The sequence below is a fragment of the Oryzias latipes genome, chromosome 22, assembly GCF_002234675.1.
Source record: "Oryzias latipes chromosome 22, ASM223467v1".
NCBI lineage: Eukaryota > Metazoa > Chordata > Actinopteri > Beloniformes > Adrianichthyidae > Oryzias > Oryzias latipes.
Genome location: NC_019880.2, coordinates 7,212,135 through 7,236,379, shown reverse-complemented (window position 1 = coordinate 7,236,379; position 24,245 = coordinate 7,212,135). Strand labels below are relative to the sequence as shown.

Sequence of the window (24,245 nt, the reverse complement as noted above, 5' to 3'; positions counted from 1 at the left end):
AGACTCCAGAGGAAAATCAGACAAAGAGTTATATATTTGTGTTGCAAACTGACAAGATTTAACGAGGAGCTAATTAAAATAAATCAATAGCACTGCGGCATTGCTTCCCTGTCTGTTTTTTTCCTCGCTCTGATTCTCCCCACCAATGAGGTGGAGTGCTGCAGTGTGGAGTGCTTGGGACATCTCAACCCTAAGATCGCCACTCAACCATTTCTTGTGTGTAAAAATTATTTAAAAAAAAGAAATATCTCTGAAAGATTCCACAAATAACAGCCGTATCCAAGAACGGCAAGAAAAACAACAAAGGACATAAACATAGACATCTTCTCTGCTGGTTACCCTCCCATCTAACACCTTCCCCCTTCCTCCCCCTGACCAATGAGGGGCATGTCACCTCTGGGCCTCGCAGTCCAGCAGCCTGACCCCTACAAGGCGGGCTGTGCAGCCCCAGCTGCTGACTGTCCGTCAAACACCTCCAGAGCAGTGTTGGGCCAGGAAGACCACGCTTGTTGCCCCTTTGATCCAGCAAGCAGCAGCTGCTGCTCCACACAGCAGCACTTTGTTCCTGCATCTCCTCACCACACTCTGTCCTACGGCACAAAAGCACTGACTCCAGCACAGAAGTAGAGGGAGAGAAAGGAAAAGATTGGGGTTGGGGGGGAATGGGGGTTATGAGGGCTAAAAAAAACATTTTTTTCCTCGCTACAACACCAACAAGCTCTGACAACGTCAGCGGGGGTTTTTCTTGGCCCCGACACAGCTCTTAGGCATCTTCTGCTTGACGCTTCACCCTCCCTTTTCTTTCAAGAGATATGATAGTTATTGTTCAAATCAGCCAGGGTGAATGGAATGGACTGAGGCCAAACCTGCTCCAGGCGTCAACACACCTGTATGAAAGAGGCCTTATTGTATCAACCCAGCATGGCTAACCTTTCTTAGCTCTAGTTTTTCTGATGTAAAGCGGGCAGATAGAGTCATCTTTTCTCTTTCTTTCTGGCAGCTCCAAAATGTTTCCCTTAATTACCTTCAATTCCTTAGAGGTTGGCACCTCTGCCGTGGAACACTTGACTTATAATTATCTTATCAGCTACACAGCAGGACTATGGGAACAGTTCATCAACATTGTTGGCAAAACTTTCTTTTCCGTTGCATTGCATCTCTAAAGACAACACCTTATATACGTGCATTAACTTTTTTGTCTTCTCAGGTGAGCTAAAGTGTCCTCAGACCAAGTCCATCAATATTATCCGTTGTCAAAGAGTCCAGGGTATGAAGAGAGATTGAGACACACTGGACGAAATGCTCATTATGTCTGTTTTTCATTATGTAATTGCATAAGGGGTTCCTTGCTTTTATCTTTTATTTTGTGCTATCATACTTCAGCGAATCACACAAGAGAAAGCATACAGTGAACCACAAAAACATGACAACGACACTGTCTATCAGCCAATCTGAGATACGTGGACGCTCTGCTGGCTCTTCAACGTTTCTCAGTTGTGGTGAACTGTGAAGAATGCACTTTTAACTTTTATCATATAAACAGATAGTGTGTTAGCTTTTCCTGCGGTGTTTCATTTTCCATCACACCTCTCTGTCTTCTGTTCCATTTTCTACCCAAACATCTCCTCGTACCTGGTAATCAACATTCTGTGACTCTGTGATTCTCTGCTAGTGTCAAATATCAAACAGTGGATTACCAGGGGAAGCTAATAATGACTTGATAGAGGCTTGACGTACCAAACAAAATTGAATGTCAATTGCTGGTATCGTTTAGCCAACGCTGATGTCAGTGCAGCAGCAACCAAGCAAGGAAATAAGGCCAATCTGTTTCCTTCGCTTCATATGAAGTTTCTCTCTTCTCCCTCCTTTATGAATGTTATAGCCCTAGCTAATATAGAACAAGAGGAAACCTGCCAATACATCTGTTGCACCCTTATGCAGTAAACACACATGCATGAGTACAATTGGGATAAACATGCTGCCCCTTAAAAAAGATTTTATTCTCTGAAATTCTTTGCTCAACTGATTTTGAGACATATTTTTGCATCCAAAGCAAAAGCAATAAAGTACATTTATTTTTTTTCTGGTTTGGGTTGTTAAACCAGCATAATATCAAAAATTGAAAATAAACAGCAGTTGGGGTTAAATAAAAGTGGTATCTAAACCCTTTTGATTGTCTGACACCAGTGTTTTTATACTGATGCACTATGAGCCTCTAAAAACAGGCTAATGCCAAGTGCAGAAGTGTGTGTTTGTGTGTGGGTGAGCATTTATGTTTGGAAAGGTATTCTCCCGATGGGACGTCGTCTTCCAATCATCATTATATGCCTGCCCCTGTGAGTGAACGTTTCCATCAAGTACATTTCCATGATGTGTCTGAGAGTCTAGCTCATATTAGTGACCACGAGAGCCATCGGTTAAATGTTGTCAGCTTGCCTCTGACTTCCCTATTGAATAATTAATCAGAGTTTCAATTGCACATAACCACTTTGACATACATTTGCTCGAGCACACAGTCTCTCATGCACACACACAGACACATGCAGGAGGGTTCAGAAGTGGAGTTTAGGGCTAAAACGCCAAGCAGCAGGCTAGAGATATAAATAGCTGTTGTTTATGGAGGGGACTGCTGGCAGAAACGGTGGTGACACTGTGGAGCGGACCACAGGGACTCTGCCCGGTGGCCTGAAGCAAGCCCTCCAACAGTCTTCTTTATATGTGACAGCCGAAAACAAATGAAGACATAGTCAATTCAGCCAATGCTCCATTCTGTGCTGCCCTCTATCTTTTGAAGTCATTTTAAAGGTCAAAATACTGCATTTGAACAACAAAAAAAAATTAATTTCAGGATTTTAATATTTACTTAACATACACGTTATTCTATAGCGGAAAAGTATGGCTTCTTATTGAGACCACATTTACTCTTTTCCAGTTAGTAGTTTAAAGAAAACTGGACAGTTTTTAACAAACTGAAGTTAATTTTTTCTTGTGATGAGGGTTTTAAAATGCCATCCCCTGTTCCCACTAGCGATAAAGATATTCCCCATGCCCCCCTCCTCCCACCTCACAGAGTTTTCTGATTGATACATCATCACTGGTAATGAGAGGAATAAATATTCATAAGGCTGGGAATACAGAAACGCTAGATTAGGATAATATACTCCTGTCTTTTCTCCCACCTTCTCTGCCTAACCTCTTCCTCTGTATCTCTGTATCTTGTTAGAGTGCAGGATAATTCTCCAGCAATCTTCAATAACCTCATTAGAGTGCCGGGGCGAGAGTTTGAGTGCTGCATGAAGGGAACATAAGAACAAACTGCATTGTTTACAAAATTCCTCATTTTCTGCTAATTGAAGTCTCTGCTCATAACCAATCACCTGTTAGTGAATGTGCAGAATTTGTGAAAGCTTCAGTGTCTTTTTTATAAGTTACCTAAAGAAGTCTGTAATCTGAGAGGCTACCATGTCGGTATGAATGAGCTTAAGTCATTTGCAGGTACACTTTTTGCGGAGGCCAAAGAAAATGTTTCCTTTTCATAAGTCCCAATTGACGGCTACAGTTGGTCAGGCTAAGTCTAAAATTTGATGAATCAAAATCAGATTGATCTTCAGTTTAGAAAATGCAATATTAATTCACTGAATCTTTTATATTTATTCATATAAATGTATTTTATTTTTTAAGCAAAAACAAACTTTTTTGTTCATTTTCAGTGAAAAAATTTATAATTTTACAAATGAAAGTTCCACTTTGGTTCAGTATGGATCACTGGTATTTTTCTCACAGCCAAACTGGTTTTGTTATCAAGATTTGACAAACAAAATAACATTCAATAGAAGTCAGAAAACAAATCAAATAATGAATTTGGTTAAAAATCCAATCGATTTAGTAGGGATGTAACGATTAATCAATGAATCAAATTCTATTTCTACAAACCAACCAGATCAATCTGTCTAATGCAAGTTGTTAATCAAATCAAACTATAACATTTTCTTTCTATACATTAAAAAGACTAAGTGCCATCACAGCGGACAACACGAATGTGATGGCAGCAAAAAATGATCAATTTGATGTGAATGGATTTGCTATTAATTCTTGTGTGCTTGTTTGTTTGTACACATTATTTTACACTTGATTATTTTTGCAAGATATACAAGGAATATGGAAAACTTCACCTGCACTGTTCAATACCCAGATATTTATCTCTGAGTCACACTGGTTGAAGTTTGGCTAAAGATGTCTTGGATTGATTTTAGGTCTGTGATTGGTTCATTACTGAATTGTATCGGCAACCACAAATTATGATATTAGTTGAATCACTGTCTAAAATAATTGTTACACTCCTATGATTCAGTTTCTTGGCAGTGATTTCCACCCCTAGAGGTTGCTTTTAAGAAAATAAGTGTATGTGACGGACACCAACTGATTCTTCATCCATAACAGGTCTGAGCTGGGGCAGGACGTAGCTTTAACCGGGGAGGGACTCCATCGATTTATAGTGTCGTCTATGATAGGCTTATTGGCCTGCACCTCAGAGCCACACAAGACACGAGGCTATGAATCATTGCTGCACAAACCGCACTCACAAGATAAGAAAAACACAATGTTGTGCAGTCACAGTTATGACCACAGCTACTGTTTTTATATCGTAAAATACAACGTTCCTCTGAAAGAGTCGGGCCGCTTGAGGTTTTGTGAAGGTGACACAACACAAACAAAGCAAAGATAAAAGACGGCCTTTCTCTGCCGCAAAATGCAGTGATAGAGGGAATGTGATGCAAGTCAGAGGGAGGGAAAGAAAAACAGAGCGCTGTAGAAAGACTGAGAGAAGGAGCATGTCTGGACAGAGAGAAAATACCTCTTGGAGGTTCACAGAGTTAAATGGGCTCAGCCAAAGAAGGAGCTTCTGTCCTTTTTGGCTGGAACCCACACAAACACACACACACACATCCCCTCAAGGCCATTCTGTTACACCTGGTCACCTTTATCCCCTTTAGCCCCCCAAAACCCACCCCTCCTCCCAAAGTCATGCACCACATCCAGCCGGCTCATTCACATCACCAGCTAGGCACACATAGCAGCAGCCTGTGGATAACGCACAGCTCCTCCAGCTATTTCCCTCAGCAGATAAAACTAATTATTCCAAATCTACTCTGTCAGGCTGTCTGATCCTCTGGGGCCTCAGTTTAATTCTCTCTTTCTCTGGCTCTTTTTGTCACAGGTTGTCTCTCAGGCATAAACATGAAAAAACAGAGATTCTGCTCTGACTGACCTCCAGAGTAAAAACATAAACAAGAACAGGAGCCATAAAAAAACAAATATGTATATATAAAAAAAGCATTACAGCAGCAGCAGAACTTTTCTTTAAATGCTTTATTTCTATACAAAAGAATGACATCATGCTGCATTCAGTCCAACTGACTTGTGCACCTAATCACAGGCTTTATCCCCATGCTGGCGCTTGCACTTGGCACCTGCGTTTTAAAGCTAAATAACAAACCAATATGTTGCTTTTCAACCTCACAACCAGAAAATGTGCAGAGGAACCACTGGTCCCAATGAGCTCTGAAGGTAAACGGAAGCTCATAAAGTCAGACTTGACTGTATAGACTTTGCATTTTATCTTTTAGCACTTTCCCCATTTATGAGCCAGGGACCTTTATAATAGGGGGGGGAAGGGGAGGGCTGAGCGTGATAGGACGGTGGTGAAGAAACGACAAGGATGTAAAGGAGGAAGATGATGACAGAAAGAGCAGGAGAATAAGAATGAAGCACAGGTTGGGGGAATGAGATAGAGGAGTGCTGGGGTCACAAATCTTCCTGCTATTCTAGTACGTGACATCTTTGCTCGTTTGCGGCTGCTCATTAACAAACAATACTGCTGTGAAATTGGTTTAATGACAAAGTAATAAAATTGCTATTCTGCTCACAGATGGCCTCAGGCACAGGGAGATTCTAGCAGGCTTACTGTGGCTGCCCGTGTGCATTAAGCTGCTTGTTCACGAAAACAGCATCCCTGTGCTTTCCTTCCCTCTATCACCTACCATTTTTTTTAACATTCGTTCCCTCCTTACAAATGACATAAATTAACCTACTTTCCCCTGTTGTGTTCTCTTTGAATCCCCCTCTCCCACATTCTCACCCTCTTGCTCTCTTCGGTCTCTGGTGTATTCTTTCGATCTTTCTCCAGTTCTCACCCCTAGAACAGAAATTACCATCTTAAAATAAAAAAAAAGAGGCCTGCCCACGCAAACGCAGCTCGACTTCATTTCAAACGCAGAGCCCTTGTTATTAAACAACCTACCAATAAAACCAAGCCGTTGAGGAATAAAGGAGCGGAGAAGTACAAAGACCTCCCTCCTCCCATCGCTCTCCATCTTTCTCTAATGCTCTCTATGTGTAATGCCTCTTTCAGCTCTTCGCCTCCCTGTCTTGCTTCGACTGGTTTCGCTCTTGCAAGCTGTCTTAGCTGAGAGAATTCCAGAGACTTGGAGAGACTTGTAACGGGAAAATAAGTCTGAAGGCATTCATTTTTGTTCATGATAACAAGTTTTTATTAAAACACCAGCTGCTTTTCATAACCCTGTGCTCATACTGAGGTGGGCACTGGGCTGCTTCATAGTCTTGGTGGGTGTCCATGCCATGCTATGACCCAATGTGCCTCCAGTGCCCAATAAAGTGGGAGTGGGCCCTGTTAATCACACTGAACATTTCAACAGGACTTCTGTACTCACACGCATGCTGTGTAGTGGAGGAGCAGACATAAACACACTGGCACACTTTAGCATCAGCTGTTTAAGACTCCCATGGCTAATCCTGGGAATGAAGCATGTGTCTCGCTTTGCCATTAGTAGACATTTGAATGTGGGACAACTGTGGGCCAGAATGAGACCTTCTACAACCAATTTTGTTCCATTTTTTTCCACAATAAATCATTAAGTGTCTTTCTTCCTTCCAAAGTTGGAAAACTTATGATTATTGTTACAACAAGGAAGCAGTTAGATCAAATGAATCTAACGGGAGGAGGGTGTTTGTAGAGGAATGGCACTTGGGATCTGACACCAGAGTCATTTCTGCTAATTAACTGCCAATTAGCAGTCCCTAAATGAGAGGGATCATGATGCCTGTGTTGGCAATGCCCCGATAGCCTCTCCTTTTATTGGGATGCACATATACATTCATGCAAATGCACACAAACACACCAAAGAGAGTGAAACTCTCACACACATACGTAGCCTCTCCACACTTCAGCTGTATATTTAGAAAGCCAGGGGCATGAGATGGCCACTGCTGGGAGTCCCTGGTTGCAGCCAAAAAAAGGCATGACATTTCCATCTGGGTCAAAGTTAGACTGATAACCAGCAACTTCACTCAACTAGTCCACCAATGCCGCCTCAACGACCCAATAGAAAAGTAGGAGGCAGAGACTTATGAAGAGGTGGGGGGGAAGGACCTTGAAAGACTGCAGGATTTCAAGAGAATTAAATACTTGTAAAAATGTTGGAAATAGGGCAACATGGTTTTATAACTTTGTGTTAAATTTGGAAAATATTAGTTATTATTTTGCATTTCATAATGTGCTTGTCTGCCAAACCAGAGAATCATAAAAGAATCATAAAAGCAAGTGTTCCTAAGTGTCTCATTGGATACTGGGAGAGGGTGGAAAATGCATTATTAAGTGGAAGAAATTGAGCTTTTTTTTCACTCCCTCCTTCTCCCTCTTGTTCTCACACAATGCAAACAAATGTGTTTTATCATAAACATTTTGCATGTGAACCTGCAGTGCACTGTAAAAAGGCAGGGGACATCCATAAAATGAAAGGAGTGTGAGGACAGGGAACCTGTAGCAAAGAACTGCAGAGCTGTCTGTTTAAAGCAAGCAAACCAGTTCATCTGAATGTTGTGCAACCACACAATCTTGGCAAGGTGGTGATAGGAGATGTTGTCAAGATTTTACATTAAAAGACACATTTATGTCTCTTTTTTCCCCCGGAAGATTCACTACAAATACATTTTGTTGTTTTTTAACGTGTTCTTGTGGCATTTTTCTCATTATAGATGACGTATATAAAGAAAATTAAGCTTAAAATTGAGTATTTCTTATTCAAGTCTTTGTGAATCAGGAGCAGCGAAAAAAATGCCGTTGGAAAAAGCTTTTGGCTGTGTTGTAGACGACTAGATCCTGGATTCTGGCTCAGAACTGTACGACTGGATAGCTCTGAGGTTGCTCGCCATTTTTGTTGCACCGGTAATGTTAGGTTGGGGTTGTGAGGGGCTGTAAGCTAGCTGGAGAAAGTGTAAACAGATGGAGGATGGAAAGTAGTGGCGAGGTTGCTCTGCACCAACGGTGCTGGCTGCAACTCTAAGGTGAATTTCTAATGAACTCCTGCGGCTCTGCAGAAACTATGTCCTAGAAAACGCTTTAAAAAATAGCTCAAAAATAATCTAAGTGGGACTTTAAGAAAGTAATTCCTTCAGATTCTCTTAACTGGTCCGATTTTGGTTTATTGAACTCAGAAATATGCTAGTAGCAGCTCTCGTTTACTGCAAGCCTGAAATAATGGCTGTTGCTTCGGATTGTATTTCTTTTCATAATTAGACAAAAGAAAAAAGGCTAAAGAGATTTTTCATCTCTTCAGTAGGCCAGGGCCGCTTGGCGCCGTCGTCTGGCGGATATCCTTCCCTTATCATGTGACCTGTGCTCTGACAGGGGGCAAAGGTTGGCTGCGATCCGCCCCTGTGTCTTAATAACTCACTCATTGTATTCCTTTCTGCCGCTAATTAGAGCCTCTCCCCAGTGTGTGTGTGTGTGTGTGTGTGTGTACGTGCATGTAATCCCCGCTGGGCTACAGAAGGGGCAGAGAAAGTAAAAATAGAGTATGGCTTAGTGCCCTCTTTATTGTTATTAGTGCTCCAGTGGCACAGCAGTCCGTCATCATAGATGCTAAGAACTGACATATTCCTTTTCTGACTGTCTCTGCCTCTCCCTCTGCCATGGAAATGACCAACTGGCTGCCTGTGAGATGAGGGAATAATGACGGGACGATTTCCTTCCTTTTTTTAGATGCTGTTTCTCTCAGTCATCTGTCATCACCGTCATCTCCCAGCCTCGTGTAATAACTCTCTGCGTGTGTGTGTTCGCATTGCTCCAATGGTAAATAACGCAGAATGGTTGCTGTGTGTGTGTTTACGACAGCGAGTGAGGGCACATCGGGTTGGGTCTAACGCCGAGACATGAAAGGATTCGGTCAAGCCCCATTTAGCCCAGACTGATAGCAGGACACCAGGAGCTGCTGAGGCAGGCAAATAAACCAGCTAGATACTGTAAACTGCTTCCTTTAGAGTGCAGACACCTGACTGTGCTGTTTCACTCATTTTTCCTATTCCACGATTCCATTTGGGCCATAGACCCATGTCATTTCATGTGATCCCACAACACACTCCAGCCTGTTTCCTCAAATGTAAGCAAAGCTAACAGACAGCCACACTTCTTAATGGTCAGCTAATGGCGTCCAGACACACATCTGAGCAGACAGCGAGACGGCATACACTTTTGATCATTAATAACAGAGCAATCAAGTCTGCCTCCTCATCTGCTCTTCATCAGTGTGGTGAAATTGTGGACTTTAACCTCTTCCTCTGCTGCTTATTAGCATTGGGCAGCTAATGGGGTGTGGGCTGCAAACACAGGTGAGGCAGTCATCAGCTAAAAGAAAACCAAGCAGAGTGTGCAGGTGGTAAAAGGACAACGGGATTCAGAGTTTTTGTTTCTGCTATAAGTGCATACAGGTGAGTTGCAGGTGAACGTGAAGAGAGGTGATAGTTGGAAGGTTTTTGGATGTTTCATAGAAGAAGGGAGGGAGAAAGAGAGAGATGCACTGTCTATTGACTATAACACAGAGCACCGTTGTGTCCTCGCTGGGCTGCAATTGTGCCAGCAAACAAAGCCCTGATTCAGCACATCCTTTCCCCCAGGGATAGCTCTGGAAACCGAAGATGGTGCCTCTCCCCCCCACTCATCTTCAGCATCTTTCTATCCAAGCCACTCTTTGGACAGCCATGGCAGCAGCCGTGCATCAAAGGGAGCTACAGTGCAATGCAGGCGCAGCCAAGGATTTGGTAAGATGTTTGTATCTAATCAGGACTTTCATGTTTTCTGCCATATAAGCAGTGGACCATGTCAGTAGCCATTCGAGCCACAAATGACATATCAAAAGGGGGGCGGTAAACTGGAACTTGTGAAACTATACATTAGAAAAAAAGTATACCCTCTGCCAAAGCCAGAAGACAGGGCATCCTCCCATATCTCCTCATCTGTCTGTTTCTCTCTCCTCTCAGGTTAGCTGAGTATTTCTGCATTAATCACCATGACACAAGCAAGGCAACTCAATTTTCTGCTCCTGTAGGTAAGGTGCATGGCATCCAGAAACGGTGGCATGAAGCATGAAACAGGCAAGCAGGGGCTAATCTTTGGTTACTGGTGTAATTGAAATGCTATCCACACTGTAGGGTGCATTAAAGTCTGATAACAACGATTCCTGTGGCCAATTTAAGTAGCTTGACTTCCCCTGGCTAGAAAGAAATAAAGCAAAGGGTGTGCGAGAGAGACGGAGTATGTCAGGTTGGAGGGGGGGTGGGGAGAGTGAGAGAGGGGGGGGGGGGGTCTGATAGATAAGGCTGACAAACCCAGCTAATTCTCTAGGCGTGTTTCTCATTGTGAGCCAGGAAAAATGAGAAAAAAAATGAATCGTAGAACCAAAAAATCAATTGACCCTCGGGTGACTTGTCAGGCTGTGAGTCTGATAAACCTAAAAGCTTCGTTAATGTTGGCCTGCCTGTATCCAACAGATAGAGCACTTTGTAAATGAACCCGCTTTGATAAATATATTAAGGAAAGCTGTGAATAAAAGGCACAGACTTGTCATTTGTAAATAGAACCCCCGCTACATGGAATTAGAATGATAAAATGGGGTTCCATATAATTAAGTTTGTGTAAGACCTGAAATCCGTGCAAATACCTTCCCAGAATTTTGAAAAGAAGCTGTCAGTTCAATTAATCTGAACATCACCCTGAGAATGTACTGAACAAAATTAAGCTCCAGATAAAACCTGGGCTAGTATTTTGATAAGTAATTCCTGTATCATTTCTTTGCTTCTGTGATCATTTTATTTAATCCACCACCCCCAGTTATGTGCTAAGCCATCTACAAAGGCCCTGCTGGCCAGGCCAGCAAAACCTTAATCCACCATATAGCTTGTGTAAAATGGGGAGGGGGCGGAAGGCAGTTTTGCCAGTTTGAGGGGGCACCAGACATTACTAGGTATGTTTTGGATAAAAGGGGTGGGGTGGGTGTGGAGGCTGTAAGGGTGGCTTACAACCTCTGCCTTTCTCCTGCTGAATGCAAACCACAAAGAGCACTGACTTAGCCACAGAGAACTGCACTGATAACACTGGAACATCCCAGTAGCTTAAATATTATATCGTTACCGAGGTTGTCAATGTGTAGGTCTTTTGTGTGAGCAGCTGTGTGTGTCTGTACACAACAGGGAGGGATGTGCATAAACGGTTTTCACACTTTAGGAGTATTAGCAGTCTTGGCTGGTGGAGGAAAGAGGCGAGGTAAAGGCTTTTGAGAATGAAAAGCAGAGCGATGCTGGTGGTACAGATAGGACAAGCTTGACTCACCAGTTGTTTACTTGTAAGATGGTGAGGCCCGTGTCTTGGGCTAGCTGCTTCTTCTGCTCTTCAGAGGGGTATGGGTGCTGCAGAGGCAAACACAGAAAGAGGAGTAAAAAACCACTCATGAGCCTTTTGGGACATTTAGATTCACAGAAATGTTGACACTCAAAGAGAAGCGGCAAAAGGGAGAACATGATCTGAGTCAGGTTTCTGGCTGTTGCCTATTTCTCTATGTATTCAATATGCTCCTGTATTTGTTGCATTGTGTAACCTAAACCTGTGCCGTCTTGTGACCTCCACCCAACCCTGCCTCTCCCTTGCACAGTATGGATATTCAATGCATACACGTGTCTGCCCTTTCACACACAAAATTCAGAGCTAAACTTGTCAGAGCTGGCCAAACAAGTTTGTCAAAGCTCTCATCTGTGATAATACCCTGTTCCTATTCCCTATCTTCAGCCTGTCTGTGCACAAAGAAAATGCAGTCTATGCGTTCTGCATTTATAGTGATTACATACAGCAGGCAAAGAATAAAGAGCTACTTTTCGGTGCACACGTTGACAAACAAGACTTTTTAGAGGGCCTTGTTGTTACAAAATCGTTTTAAATAGCAGGGAACAACATGAGTGGGTGCAGGTTTGCTGTGAATGCATTAATCTTTCCTTGACTCTCCGTCGTGTCTCCTGGTTGTGGCTTTTTCAAGAAGAGCAGCCGGATCCAGACTAATGCTAAAAGAAAAGGACCCCGTAAAATCTCATCCGCGGCTTTGCCAAGATTTTCTACCTGAAAATGTAATTCTTCAACAAATTCTGCCAGTGATACTATTTGTGTCAGGTCCAATCTTAAGAACATCGGCTGATATAAATGGCAGACCTTTGGGTCTCTCGCTCCCCCTGGGCCTGCTATGAAGCATGACAAAACAACAGTGATCGCTGGTGACAGATGTCTTTAAGGGCCAGATTAGGAGTCGGAACGCACGCAAACGAAACAAACGAGACACTATGTGTTTCATTCAGCCACTCTAAACAGAAGAGATGCATTCAGACTTACACCTGTATAAAAGTATTTACTAAAAACAATGTCAAATTAATGCAGATACCAAAATGCATTCTTTTTAGGTGAAACTTTCATATCTTAAAGTAGAGATATTACTTTTTTAAGTTTAGGTTTTCAGTTTTTTGTTTTTTTATTGGACTAGAATGTTTATACTTGGTGAAAATTGTACCAAAAAAAAAAAAGATATTTCAGACCCAATGTCTCTTCATACTCAAGAAAGCAAACTCCATAGCCTGTAATTCTTCCCTGGCTCGTGCTAATTGAATCCAATTTTAAAATGAAATGATAATAGTTGCTCAAGAAGCATTTTCTCATTTGCCGCAAAAATAATTGATGTAAGCGAGAATTCATATCAGCAGAGAGGAGGCAATTTCTCCTTTCAGGTATCCCTGCCTGTTTAAATGTTTTAATTAAACGAGAGATGAAAAGAAGCATTTGTGGAATGTGCTCAATTAATAACAAACAAAACTAGGATTGGACAAATAATGAGTCCCTGCTGCAGAGAGGGATTAATCTGATTTGTACTTGTGTACGCAGTGCCTTTTAATATGCTAAAATTATTACCAAAGGAAAGACGATAACTCTTGCACAGAAATACATTTTGTGATTGCCAGGTGCTGACATTTCCTTGGCAAGCATAGACAGAGTTATTGTGACTTTGGGTGCACAAATGGCAGGGGCCGTAAACTTGCTTCAGAAGAGACTTTTTGTGCAAAACAACAGCAGAAAATACTAAATATATATACCTGCATCTGCTTGTTGTTTACGCATAAGATTACAATCTTTTTCATCCAGCGTGGGCTTCTTTTGTGTTTTACAAGACTTCTGGCACAATAAAAATAAAACACTGATTTTCATTGTACAAATCTAAGGACACTTATACAAATGGAAACAAAGGGATTCAGCCGGACCAGATTGGGATTGGGAGTGGGTCATTTGCATGGAATTAAAGCTTCCTCGTCCTAACAGGCCAAGAACTGGTCATCAATCGGCGGCTGTCAGCCAGAGAACGCTTTAGCCGGGTGATAAATACGTCGGCCAGCGGCACAGCTCGTCCACCAGCCTCCACGTAATGAATGGTTTGAGCAAACAAGAAAGATGTCTCATCAAGGAGAGTGGGGATGTTTAAGCCCCCCTCACACACAAAACCCCTGAGTAAGGAGATTTACTTTGACCACAGAGACATGACTTGGAAAAAAAAAAATCCTATTTTGTTGAGCTAATGCATGCTCTCACACTATTTGCTTGTTTACTATAAATCATTAGGGTAAATTTGCACACATAAGCAAGGATAAATAAAGAAATTAATAAACTCACCCGCATATAAAAATAATACTCTATGAATGCATGTGCGTAACTTTCCTTAGTTCTTCCTTTTTCTGACTTCTTCCTTCCCCTCCCACTCAAACGCAGATGCATGCTTTTTTATGGCTAAAACTGCAGGCCACCCACCCAGACTTTATGTTGTGGCCACTTTCCCTTAAGCATGGGACTCTGAAATCTCAGCTACAGAAAAGGGTTAATGATTGCAATTGAGACGCACACTTCAGAGACACATGAGAAGCAAGCCAACATGGTGGTTGCAAGGCTGCAACAGCTCTGAAATTCGAGAAAGACTATCCTCTGAATGACCTCCTCATGTTAACTGTCCCAGCAAAAATATGTTTTTAATTTATTGCCTGATAACGAAACGGAAAACTACAAAATAAAAAACTTAAATGAAGGAACAAGTGAACAAATTTCACGTGAAATAGCCACAAAGACAAGGTCTTTTCTACCTATAGCAGTTGTGACCCTTGGGAGTCTGACATGGTTATTTAATTTATGAAACACAAACAGTGCAGGGACAAAGATGATATTGATAATCTCAACAATAGCTTTGAATCAACTCAATATGTTAAGAAAAAAACCCACCAAGGCCAATATCCTTAAAAGACGATTGACCACAAAATGGAAAAAGTCTATAAATAATTACAGGCAGAAATGAGATGTTTCTATTTGTTGTCAGAGCTGCACCACTTTTTGACCGAAACACCTCTGTTAATTATGCTGAAGCCTAATGGCTGCACTAATTAAATGTACACATGTCCACTTTCTACTATTTCATCCAGGAGAGCTCAGCTAAACACTGAAACAAACACATGCAGGTGGATCCCGCTTTGGCATTAATCAGGGATCGAGTGCATGTTTGTGTATGTGACCACCTGCTGACTAAATTACAGGGTTTAATGTGCTCTGCGCTCTCCGATACTTCTGCATGTAATAGCCTCTGTGGTTGTTGAGAATTAAACATGGAGTTAGGTCTGTCATCCGCTGTGTTAGGTCTGTAAACCCCCGCCTAAACCCAGCTTGTCGTTCTGCTCCATTCCTACTTCACCCCACACTTTTCGCTAGCCTTTTCTATTCTCATTCAAGCTTCAGTTATATGTACTGTATATCACTTTTGTAGTCGCCAAATACCCATTTGCTGCCGTCATCAAATCCCACAGCCGGATCATTATCCAAGCTGATCTGTGCTGCCCCCACTTCTCCAGCTCTGATGCTTGCTCTCCTCGCATTGAACCCTTCAGCATGGGCCGTTGGTGGACTGCACTGATTAATTACATCATCAGAGCGGGACATGAGTTATAGAGCCAGGTCATAAGGTTGCACTGGCTTGCAAACCTATTCCATGCTAATGACTCCCAGGAAATCACAGGCCATTGGCTGTTTACCCCCAGCACCACGGCAACACAAAGAATGACCGGTGTGATTTGACCCCTGATGCATCCATATTTTTGAAATTAAATATTCATTAAAACATATCAAACTAAAGGAAAGTACTGCCTTCTAGGTGTTGATGGGATTTATTAAGATTTTTTTCCTGCATCTAATCTTGCAAAAAATGTCACTCCCAGTCTTTCCTTTCATAAATGCCTGTCACACATTGATTGGGATCGTGTTTGTTTTTAATCAAAGTGACTGAAGTATGATGATAATATTAACTGTCAAATGGAAGCATAATCAAATAAAGGAATGACATTTTAATATGGATTCTGTTTTGAGCTTGGGTAAGATTGGCACATTTTAAATATGAAGTTGTTGTTAATAACTTTACAATTGGCTTCTTTGACAAATGACAGTGGGATTGAATGCACATCAGCATTACTAAGAGATCAAACTGATATGACATGTAAATCAACATACAATTTTTCCTAATCGATCAGCAGCGTTATCAGGCATTTTTGGCAGATTATGACAGATTTAGAGATATTAAATGAAAAAAAGACGAATTTCAATTTTTTTTAACAGAGAAGCACTAATTATCCAATATTGGATTTTTGGTTCAATAGTTAACAAACATCAACTTTAGGGCTTACAAGTTTTCAATACATCATAACTATTTAAAAGGCCTAAAAATCTCTTCCGTTCTCTTGATAAACATTATGTTCAACCCTTACTCTATAGTCCTCTGATCTATTTGTGAAGCTATTGACTAGTGTAGATGGGAGGTACTATAGGATTTTAAGTGTTTTTGTTTTATTTTTCTGAAAACTTCACAGCTTCCTGACAACAGGCTAAAAACAGGCAAGAATGCTAACTGACTCAATGACTCAGTGATTCAAGCCGGCTTTTCTCCCTTTTTCGTTTTCAAACACGCACAGCCAACTTATAAGCAGAACTCACATGATGCCAAACAGAAAACCGCACGCACCGCATGCCAGACTCTGATAACAGCAAATGAAAGTACCCTCACATCTACACCTCGTACAATCTGCATTCAGAACATACCACTACACTTCTGTCTCACCCACTCCAAACTCAAAAGCTTCCACACAAAGTAAGAGCTCTCAGTGGACTGCCCTCTGACAGTAAAACGGTGATGATAGCAAATACAAGACGTATTGGCGAGGCTTGCGGCATCTATTATAGAGCGAAAGGGCCCCCAGTCTGTCTGCCTGCTTCTCTGACTGGCTGGCTAGTAGGCTGGTTGGCAGTGCATCAGTACTAATGCCGCTGTTGCTGCCACGGCCCCCCACAACAATAGCTGGCTGGGCTCCTGTAGCCAGTTCCTGGACCCCAGCCAACAGCCTGTTTGCTCTACACCATTAATTTATGTTCACTGGAGACAGTGCAAGGTTGTAGAGAGGCTCTATGGCATAAATGCCCAGCTTTCCTGCCAAGCTACAACAAGTAAAGAGGGTGAGGGGAGTCGGAAGGAGGGAGGACCGGAGGAAGAAGGTGAGGAGGGAGCCCCAGAGGATATGCATGATTCAAGCATCTGATTGTACCTAGCTCCAAGAGGCTAAATAGCAATCAATCCCACAAAGTCCCAATCTGTCGTCAGACTTAGCAATTGATCTACAGTAAGTGAGAGATATTTTACAGAAACATTTCCAAATGTTATCATGCATAATGGAAAAAAAAGATAAAACCTTTATCCAAAAATGAAAGGATAGCTGGGAAAACCATGACTATGGTCTTCACAAAAATATGTAAAATTCTGCCAAAGGCACTGCAAATGCAGTTAACTGATAGGTCTGTTGGACGTTGCCACCATCTGTAAACTGCGTGTGTCCTGTGGTGACATGGTCCCACTTGGAGCCTGCAGCTGAAGTGATGTGCTTGTGATTTTATCGTCAGATCAAGTTCTCAGGGTTTTTTTTCAGCAACATGGCTGCTCCTCTCCTTTCAGGAGGACGAACACAATCCTGATATCATCACAGGGGGTGACTCCTTTTCACTTTCTCTCCTCTCGTTTGATCCGTCCATACGCTGCGAGCCTCAGAAGCATTGCCTCCGTCTCTGCTAAGCCATTTGCCCTCATCTCCTATCCTCTTCATTCCACCTCTTCTTTTTCCCCTATGCTCATCTCCTCCCCCTTTTTTTCAAAGTTTCCGCTAAAGATTTCAGAGGGCAGGAATTTGGCCTGGTTTTACAGACCAGTCTGTTGGCTTTGTTGTGGTAACGGCCTGCTCAGAGGCACCCAGCTCTTTTCTGCTCTCCTCTCTGGCTTCTCTAATGTCAACACGCAAGCTCACTCACTGCTGACTTTAGGACATCTTTAAAACATCTTATTGGAATGGGCTTTGCTGAGCCAAGGCACAAATGTCCCAGAAACTATTTTGACTATGGAGCTTTAACACATTTAAAGAGTTAAGTGTCTCACAAAAAGTCCTTGTTCTTTTATATGGCTCTGCTGTGTTTCCAACATTTGTGATGTTGTGTCTTGGAAATGAGAAGTAATTAGTGTCCCACCTTCTCAAAGGGCTTTTAAGATCTATAATCAGATTATGAAAGGCCAGTTGGGCTTGTCACTTTTCCTCATGCCAATAACACTTACTTTTGGCAGCTATAAAGTCACTGGTAAAACATGCAGGAACTCATGCATGGTAAGCTTCTAAACAAACATTTGCGCAGGTTTAATGATGTAGATACACACTGTAAAAAATAAAACAAAAGTAGTAACATTTTCAGCTGACGGAGCCAAGATCTGAGCATAAAGAGGTTTGGGAGTATTTGCAAATGGAGTTTTAGCAACCTAAAAACTAAAATGTATTTAATATTAAAGACCCACTCCAATGAAAGTCAGGTTTTTGGTGTTTTAATGTGTTCTTGTAGCATTTTTCTCATGATGGAGGACATATATAAAGAAATATGTGCTTCAAATGGCATTTCTGAGTATTTCTGCATTTAAGTTGTTGTAAATCAGGAGCAGATGAAAAAATGTTGTTTGTAAAAGCCTGTAAGTGCTACGGTCGGCAGGCCACAAGCTCCCTGCTCTGCTACATTCTGATGCATCAACTTGTATATGACTAGATCCATAAAACTCTTTTTTTTGTTGTTGTTGTGCGGGTAATGTTAGGTTAGGTAAGTTAGTGGGAGAGCATGTAAGCAAAGAGATGATGGGCAGAACCTACAGGCTCACTCTGCAACAATGGCCCCGCCCACAACTCAGAGGTGAATTTCTGATAAACTACTGCCGCTCTGCAGAAATATGTCCTAAGAAATTACACAGGTTTTCTGATTTTGGTTAAAACTTGCATAATCATAATTAATAGTTGGACTTCACAATGCAGATAAATTACCTGGAGAGTAAATAATTTACAACGTATATCAATTCATTTATCTATCCAGTTATACCTGTTCAGGGTCATTGGGTTGCTGGTTCTCACCCAGCTACTGTTAGGCGAAGGCAGAGCATACTCCGGACAGTTCACCAGGTCATCACAGCCTCACAGAAAGACAGACAATATTGATATAGTCTGTTGGAAAACATACTTAACATTAACCAACAGGGCCTTTAATAGGTTTATCCTCTATTCCTTTTGTGTTCTGTATAAGCTTTGACTTTGTTTGACAAAGTAAAGTGGGTTTGATCTCAAATTCAAATCAAAACTTACTCGAGACTTAGCGGGTCACCCTTCAAACTGAAGCTTCCAAAAGAATCCACTCCCCCTTTCAATGTGCCCCAACTTATTGAGAATAAGTATTTAAGCACACAATTGTCACCTCTTCACAACTCTCCTTCTTTTGGTACCCCTAGGTCTCCTTAAGACTGCTCACTCAGAAAGGCCAGTGTGTGTTCTGATGTCGAGTCTGGGGACACAACACAAGAGTGGAGCCACTTGCAGAGGACAAACAAGAAAACCCTGAGGCAAACCCTGGAATGTCAAGCCAATTTGGAAAATATCACAGGACATTTGTAAAGTCAATTTTTGTTTTCAGGTCAAAAATCAAAGGCAAACATGGTGAGTAACATTTGTCCATTACATTGCAGGCAGGAACACCCCTCCCCAGCCAAAAACAGCTGCAGGGGACACTTCCTGTTTGCTAATGATGCTAAATGTAGTCAAGTCAGCCATGTCAAAATTTATCCTCCCCTTAATGGACAGCTGGGGTAGTAGACAACATTTTCCTTCTTCCTAAGCATTTGGCTCAGCTTTTCCCTATCCTCTGCTTGTGAAAGAATTTCTTTTAGGTCTATGAAAGACAAACACCTTAGATCATGTCGCAGGCAGCAAGGCAACTGACAGTAACCATAGGTGCATTCATTTGAGATCACAAGTAGTTTAGTGGCACAAAGCCAGCCAAGCCCCGATCAGTCAGCACCTCCTCTCTACCTGTTGTCTGTTTTCTTAGTGAATGCAGTTTTTGAGCTATCCTTTCATTCGGGAGTGTATGAGTCAAGGAGATATATCCTAGCATTGCTCAACACCCAACAGCAGATAAATGCTCAGGCCTGTGGGGACTGACAAATGCCCGGAGGATCTTTCACTTTCTTGATGTTCCTCAAAGAACAGTTGGCATGTGGCAAGAGTTAAAATACTTGAAGAGAATGGGAGAAAAGACTGTTTTGCAGCTTTTAGCTTGGTAAATAGCATGCAGTCTTTAAGTGCATTCTTCCCTTTAGTGGTCTTAGGCTCAATCCTGCCTGGGGGCCGGTGTGACCTTTGACCCGACTGGCCTGCCTAGCTACAGCGCTCTCGTTTGTTAGGCGCTTTATCCACTGACAAAGCAGGCAGGAAGTTGGCAGCAGCCCAGCAGCCCCATGGGAGGATGACCATCAGCTAGCTCAGCTTACTGCTTATTACAGGATGGTGGGGAGAATGCGTGTTTTCGTGTGCACTGGTGCTTTTTTTTTTTTTTTTTTCTATATGCATCTGTTGCACGGATGTATTTTTATGATACATTGTGAGTGGGCTGTTCTGCCAAAATCTCATCAACAAGAGCAAAAACAATAAAACAGGATTGACCTTTTTTCTGCTTGTTCACATTTTTACTGTACTAGCTAATGCTATTCTAAGAATAAGCCTGGAAGCTACAAACACTCCTGTCTCTGTGCTAAACAGATCAGCTATGTATGTTAGCAACAGTCAGGCAGCCTTCCAGCCACTGGACTCATGGGTCCAGAGCACTTTGGTCTTACTCTCTTCACTGTCTGTCCTCCTCCTCCTCCTCCTCAACGCAGCAGTCTGCTCATCAGAGCGCTCAGAACAGCTCACTTAGGCATTATATCATAAGGGACTCCAGTTTCACTCTCGCCACTCTATAAAAGTCAGGTAATTCATACTTCATTTATATATCTTCCCATTAATAAAGCTGATGAACTTTTACTCCTTAAATCTAATAGGCCATTTTAGCATGACTGCCAGCGCCTGTCGAGTTCTCTTTCTCTCAGTCTGCCCACTGCTTGTCTTCCTTGCATTGAGACACTAAGGAACACACATGGCTATATAGGTGAGGAGAGAAATTGTAGATTATTTAAACTTTTGACTAACCTATGCTATCCACAAGCAATGACAAGTACTTTATGGGGATTTTCTTTCTTTTGCTCCCTATAATTCTCTGTCTAGGCGCAACAGAAGGTCATTGACCTATAGCCATAACGCAAAGCATGATGGCTCCCTGGCTCATAGGCTGTTGACAAGTGTCTGTGTTCTTTTCAACAACTCGTTGAACCCCCCCCACCCCTTCCCTTCCTAGGAATGTAACACAACCACTCACTGAGGTAACCCAAGCTCCTCCCCTCCGCCAACCTTCATTTACAGAAGCAGAGAGACAGAGACCAACTGGAGGTGTAAGACAGCTGTCCCCAATCTCCCCATCTAACTCAAGCTTCCTCTCTATTTTCTCTTCCCCTCTCTGGATTTGCTTCTACACCACTGCCTGCGCAATAATTAATGATGCAATTGAGCCGAGTAAGGAACTCTGGCCAGCAAGAGCCATTCTTGAATGCCTGCATTGGTGTTTTATGAAGAGCTTGAAAAAAAAAAAGCAACTGGGAAAAGTATGAGTTCAGACAGGTAAAGGTTGAAAACGACACAAAATAGCCAGACACCAAGAGTGACAGACTAATTTCCTCGGCACTCTTCTTTTTTGTTTTCATCCTTACAAACCTAATTCTTCATCCCCATCCCCCTCTTCTCTTGTCCGTCCTCATAGCAGGATTGGAGGGCCTGACCTGTCTGGTGATTGATGGTAATGTCTCAGGAAGTCATTTTCCCCGACAGCACCCCGCCGCCTTTCACCAGGCCTGGTGCAGAGGTGAGCCCATCACACGGACGCTTTTAACTCTTTGCTCACTCACCTCCCAGGACTTGTGCCCCCATGTGCTTCGCAAACCTTTCTGAACAATGTCAAACCAACCACACTCTACTCCCCAGTTTTATGACATCAGGGCAGAGGTGAGAAGGGATTTATGCTGCAGACACATTCTGCAAAAACAAAACCAGCAAAAACCAAAGGCCATCTTGAAGTCCCAGATTCCGAGCACTGAAGATGGCTCCTCTAGACTTCCATTATACTAATTAGGACATGGTTCCGACACTAGTAATGTTTCACTCCATTCTGGAATTGCTAACATCTGCCGTGTGTCTGCTTCATGTGTCGGGACAACATTTTACTGACTTAAACACACATTATTTTGTAGTCTAGTTTTCCTTTTTTCCTTCTTTCTTCAACAGAGCACTCTGCATTTATTTTCCTAATTCAACTCTTACTGTGTCTTAAAGACATCCCTCTCTGCTTGAGCCCAAATAACCTAAAATGATCCGTGAAGAAGCTTGCGATTCCAGTTTTCAATAGGCTTCATTAGTTTTTAATATCCAGCCAAGGAAAGGAGGGGAAAATGGCATGGAGATAATCAATGCAAAGGGGCTGGTAGCCTATTAATCTCCCCCAAAGGACTGTGGGTTAATACACGTTCTTGCATAGGCAAACATGGCTGTGTGGTGAACACATCTGTCTGCCTGGATGGGCTACTTAATGAAACAGCCAGCGTTTGGCTGCTGAGATGGATGTCGTTCCTCCAGTGAAAAATGAGTTCCCTCTTCCACAACTCAGAGACCGAGCCATGTAAGATAGGGCCCCATTCAATCCACCAGAGACCTGAATGTGCTCCTCTATGAGAGCAGCTTAAACAATAAAGGTGCTGGTCAGGACAGGCAACGCATGGTCACCAGAGCAAAACTTCATGGAGATCATATCAGGGAATCCTAATGTGAACAAGACTCGGACTGATCTGGGAATTAGAGACGATACTGAAAGACTAGATGAGCAGTTGTACAGTAGACATATGAAGAAGGACAAGGAAGGAGAGATGAAGAGTGATCCTGCTGAATCAATAGACTTTTTTGTCAAAGTCCATGCATGTGAAGCCATCGTTGCCTATCTGCTGGGGCATGTGTGCATGTTTCTGTGTATTCAAACAGTGTCAAAGGTGACCCCTGGTCAGGGAGTCCTGTAATAGGAGCTCACCTCCGGTTCTGCAAGCTCTCCTCTCAGTGTGCTAAACAGCCACCTGAAGACAGGATTATCCATTGTGACCCTGCCCTGAGGTAACTGTGATACACCTCAGGGGACAGACATGAAACACACACTGTCACGTGCTGCAGAGGCACAGCCAGGTGGGGAGAAGAACACACTGCTGAGGACAAACAAACACAGCGGACTGAGGACGGCAATATGACAGGTGGTTGCAGTGATTGCAAACTGCAAACTAGACACTTATTAGAGGATGAGCAAAAATACAGTATGAGGCTGAGGTGAGGGTATCGTTGGTGTTTGCTGTTGTTAATGAAAACAAAGCATCAGAGCATAAGAGGATTGGGCATCCTCAGCGCCTTGGGGTAGCTCAGATCTGTGCCTTAGTGGAAATTGATGCCTGTCAGCCTATCTATGACTCAACTCTGACAATATGCATGCATGTGTGTTTCTGTGTGCATGCTGTGCTATGACAAATGAGTAGCGCTTAATTTGTGACTGATTATGCGGTATGCGGGTGCCCTCAAACCCCTTTGAACTTGTAATTGCCCCTGGATTCAGTAATGAACATTAAGGAGGATTCAGAAATGTGTGTCTAATTACATATTTTGCCCCCTGCTTTTTACATTTCTTCATCTTCACGCTGGATGAGAAAGAGGAAAAGGAGGAGTGGTAGTAGGAGGATGAGAACCATAAAGGAGGTTCTGGGTTGGGAGGCACACACTGCTGTTGTCGCCCTCTTTATCTAAATAATTGTACAAGCTGGTTTATAAGCTTTAGAGGGGAGCTTTGTGTGTCAGCCATTGCAGCCCTGGGGATATAGGGGGGCTAGCTCTGATCATGATCAATATTCAGAGAGATTCACATCTGCAGCCAAAACCTGCTCAGTTATGTGTGTGTGTGTGTGTGTGTGTGTATATATATATACACACACACACACACACACACACACATTCATATCTCACTGGCCCTTCTCTTCTTTCATCAAACTGCTTTTGTCATTAAGATGTTGAATATTTTTTGCTTGGTGTTTAGTAACAACGCATTATATTATATTATCTTAGGGAACAAGTGACTACAGAGAAATCTGGAGGTTTCAGCACAACTACCTCTGCTGAAAATCAAATGTATGGCAAAAATGCAACAAAGAACTTCGATTAAACGGCTGTGTTGCTGGGAGAGTCCACTATGGCAAGTGCAGAGGGAAGGTTTGGGTAAACTAGCAACAAATTGACCAGCTCAGCATCTCTCTTTGATGTGGACTAGG

The 24,245-nt window shown here is 42.4% G+C and overlaps 1 protein-coding gene across 8 annotated transcripts in view; it reads right to left on the bottom strand.

Annotated features, from left to right (window-relative positions):
- meis2 (Meis homeobox 2) overlaps positions 1-24,245 on the bottom strand; it is a 75,155-nt gene that overhangs the window by 12,142 nt on the left and 38,768 nt on the right. For all 8 annotated transcript variants that reach the window (XM_020713483.1, XM_011490233.3, XM_011490232.3 and 5 more), the window contains one exon: positions 11,684-11,760. In XM_020713483.1, the coding sequence (XP_020569142.1) occupies positions 11,684-11,760 (77 nt within the window). The remainder of the gene's footprint in view (positions 1-11,683; positions 11,761-24,245) is intronic.